The sequence below is a fragment of the Micropterus dolomieu genome, unplaced genomic scaffold, assembly GCF_021292245.1.
Source record: "Micropterus dolomieu isolate WLL.071019.BEF.003 ecotype Adirondacks unplaced genomic scaffold, ASM2129224v1 contig_839, whole genome shotgun sequence".
Classification (NCBI taxonomy): Eukaryota; Metazoa; Chordata; class Actinopteri; order Centrarchiformes; family Centrarchidae; genus Micropterus; species Micropterus dolomieu.
Window position 1 is genome coordinate 1 of NW_025729829.1, and position 3,201 is coordinate 3,201.

The window sequence follows — 3,201 nt, forward strand, 5'->3', positions numbered from 1 at the left end:
TCCTCCTTTATCTGACAATGAAACTATGACGTTAGAGCTGCTGGATGTGAATGACAATGTTCCACAGTTCCCTCAATCATTTTATACTATACGTGTAACGGAGAATAACGCACCTGGGGCCTTGCTGAGTTCACTATCTGCGTTTGACCCTGACCTCCATGAAAACCAGTATCTAGTTTATTTCATCCTAGAGAAGGAGATAGCCAACACCTCCATGTCCATGCTGTTCTCCATCAATCCAGAGAACGGGAACCTTTACGCACTAAAAACTTTTGACTATGAGATCGAGAAGGAGTTTCTTTTCCACATCGAGGCCAGAGACTCTGGCTCTCCTCCACTGAGCAGTAACGTGACCGTGCACATCATTATTGTGGACCAGAACGACAACGCTCCGGTTATTGTGTCTCCGTGGCGCGCGCACGGCTCTGTGGTGGAGGAAAAGATCCAAAGATCCACCGATAAAGGCTCTCTGGTTGCCAAAGTGATAGCCTTAGACACCGACTCGGTGCACAACTCTCGGATCACCTACCAGTTCCTACAGGTGACTGACGCCACCTTGTTCAGTCTGGACCAGTACAACGGAGAGATCCGGACTATGAGGATGTTCAGTTACAGAGACCCGCGCCACCAGCGACTGGTTGTTGTTGCCAAAGACAACGGGCAGCCTGCTCTGTCTGCCACAGTCACCATCAAGCTGTCCACAGTGGAGACTGCCGTGAAGGCCTACTCTGACATGACTGAGGTGCCTCTGGAATACGACATCTTTTCAGACCTAAACCTGTATTTGGTCATCGGTCTGGGCTCGGTGTCATTTCTCCTGCTCATCACCATATTGGTCACCATCGTGCTCAAGTGTCAGAAACCCAAGCCCAGCAAAGCGGCTCCTCCCTGCAGGAACAGTGTGATCAGTGAGAGGAACTCCACCATCGCAGATTCCACTCTGGTCTCCAACGATGCCTACTGGTACAGTCTGTTTCTAGCGGAGACCAGGAAAGGGAAGCTGGTGGTTAGACAGCCTGTGCCAAAGGGCTCCAGATACATCGTGTCCAGTCTACCGAGAGGCACAGGACTGACAGACACTAGCGACTCAGCTGCTTCCACTCTGCAGGTAAGAGTCCAACGTACACATTTCGTTTTATAATCATCCTTTATCAAAATTGAGTGACATTTCATTTTTACATTATCTGCGGTCATTCGTCTTCCAAAGATCAGCTCATACATAGTATAAATTAATGTGATTATTGTTGTCTGCAATAACACATATAAAGTCATATTGGTACTGATAAACTAATTTCAAAGTGCAACCGTTAAATGAATTTAAAGTGTCTTGAAAAACCTAAAGGGTGGCGCTGTTTTGTTAGTAAAATGCCAGCCAGTGAACGCCATGACAGTGAATCGATGTCATATGGGCAGATCGTGAAACAACCGGACAGCTCCGTGGTGCTGAAACTGCACTCCGAAAACGCTCTCGTCCTGTTATAATGTCGAAATATCCTCAGAATGTAATTTGTTGAATATGTTTGAGATCAAGGACATTACACCAAAATTCAACATTGCTGGAAATGCACATTATATCGTTTGAAGTGCAGTGTTCCCGCACACAACAACGAGCCCTTCTGTAACAATGCAGTCTTGTAAAAGGTACGTGCTGCTCGTTGTTCTTCTTTCCTTCGTTCATCACATATCGACTTCAGTGACTCATTATTCAATACCAGAGGAAATGAAAGAAGGATCAGTTGTAGCAAACCTTGCTACCGATCTCAGTTTGGATGTTAAAACACTGAATCAGAGGAAGATGCGTCTCGACATCATTGCAAATAAGAAATATCTGGATGTGAACAAAGAGACGGGTGAACTGTACATTGTTGAGAAGATAGACAGGGAATATATTTGTACAAAAATGCTGACATTGTGTTACTTGAAAATGGAAGTAATACTAGAAAATCCATTACGAATATTTAATATAGAACTAGAAATAATGGATATGAACGACAACGCCCCACAGTTTCGAAGAGACGCCATACATTTAGATATTTCCGAAGCGACGCCAAAAGGGGAGAGATTCTCTCTCAGCAATGCAGTTGATCCTGATGTTGGAAGCAATTCAGTGAAAACATATCATCTGAGTGAAAGTGAACATTTTAATATTGAAGTTCAGACCGGGAGAGATGGGTCGAAGTTTGCCGAATTAATCTTAACAAAGAATTTAGATCGAGAGCAGCAAGCTGTTCATAATTTAATACTCACAGCTGTAGACGGAGGCACACCTGCTCGTTCTGGCACTGCAAGTGTTATAGTTCATGTTTCAGACACAAATGACAACGCTCCTGCTTTTGACCAAGGGAGTTACAATCTAAAAATAATGGAAAATTCTCCCATAGGGAGCCTTGTTATTCATCTTAATGCAACAGACTTAGACGAGGGATCAAATTCTGATATCACGTACTCATATAGTTTATATACGTCAGAGAAAACACAAGAAACATTTAACCTGAATCCTTCCACTGGTGAAATTAATGTTAAAGGAATGTTAAATTATGAGGATTTCAGGATTTATGATATGGAAGTTATAGCAACCGACAAAGGAGCCAATAGTTTGTCAGGACAATGTACCATAAAGATTCTGGTTGAAGACATGAATGATAATCACCCAGAAATATCTATTAAATCATTTCAGAGTCCAGTCAATGAAAACATAGAATTAGACACAGTGATAGCTGTAGTTAGTGTCAGTGATAAAGACTCAGGTGACAACGGAGTGGTAGATCTGCATATTCCAGATAACATGCCTTTCAGACTGAGGGAGTCCTCTGATAACTATTATGAATTAGTAGTGTCAGAGCCGTTAGACCGCGAGAAGGTCCCAGAATATGACATCACTTTCACTGTTACAGACAGAGGTTCTCCTCCTTTATCTGACAATGAAACTATGACGTTAGAGCTGCTGGATGTGAATGACAATGTTCCACAGTTCCCTCAATCATTTTATACTATACGTGTAACGGAGAATAACGCACCTGGGGCCTTGCTGAGTTCACTCTCTGCGTTTGACCCTGACCTCCATGAAAACCAGTATCTAGTTTATTTCATCCTAGAGAAGGAGATAGCCAACACCTCCATGTCCATGCTGTTCTCCATCAATCCAGAGAACGGGAACCTTTACGCACTAAAAACTTTTGACTATGAGATCGAGAAGGAGTT

The 3,201-nt window shown here is 43.1% G+C and overlaps 1 protein-coding gene across 1 annotated transcript; it reads left to right on the top strand.

The window, feature by feature from the left end:
- Positions 1 to 25: 25 nt before the first annotated feature.
- Positions 26 to 3,196, top strand: LOC123964150 (protocadherin beta-16-like; the record flags this gene model as incomplete). Its single annotated transcript, XM_046041255.1, has 2 exons — positions 26 to 1,121; positions 1,590 to 3,196. Coding segments are annotated over exons 1-2 (2,703 nt in total), but the record flags the coding sequence as incomplete, so codon positions are not given.
- Between the last annotated feature and the right edge of the window lie 5 nt (positions 3,197 to 3,201).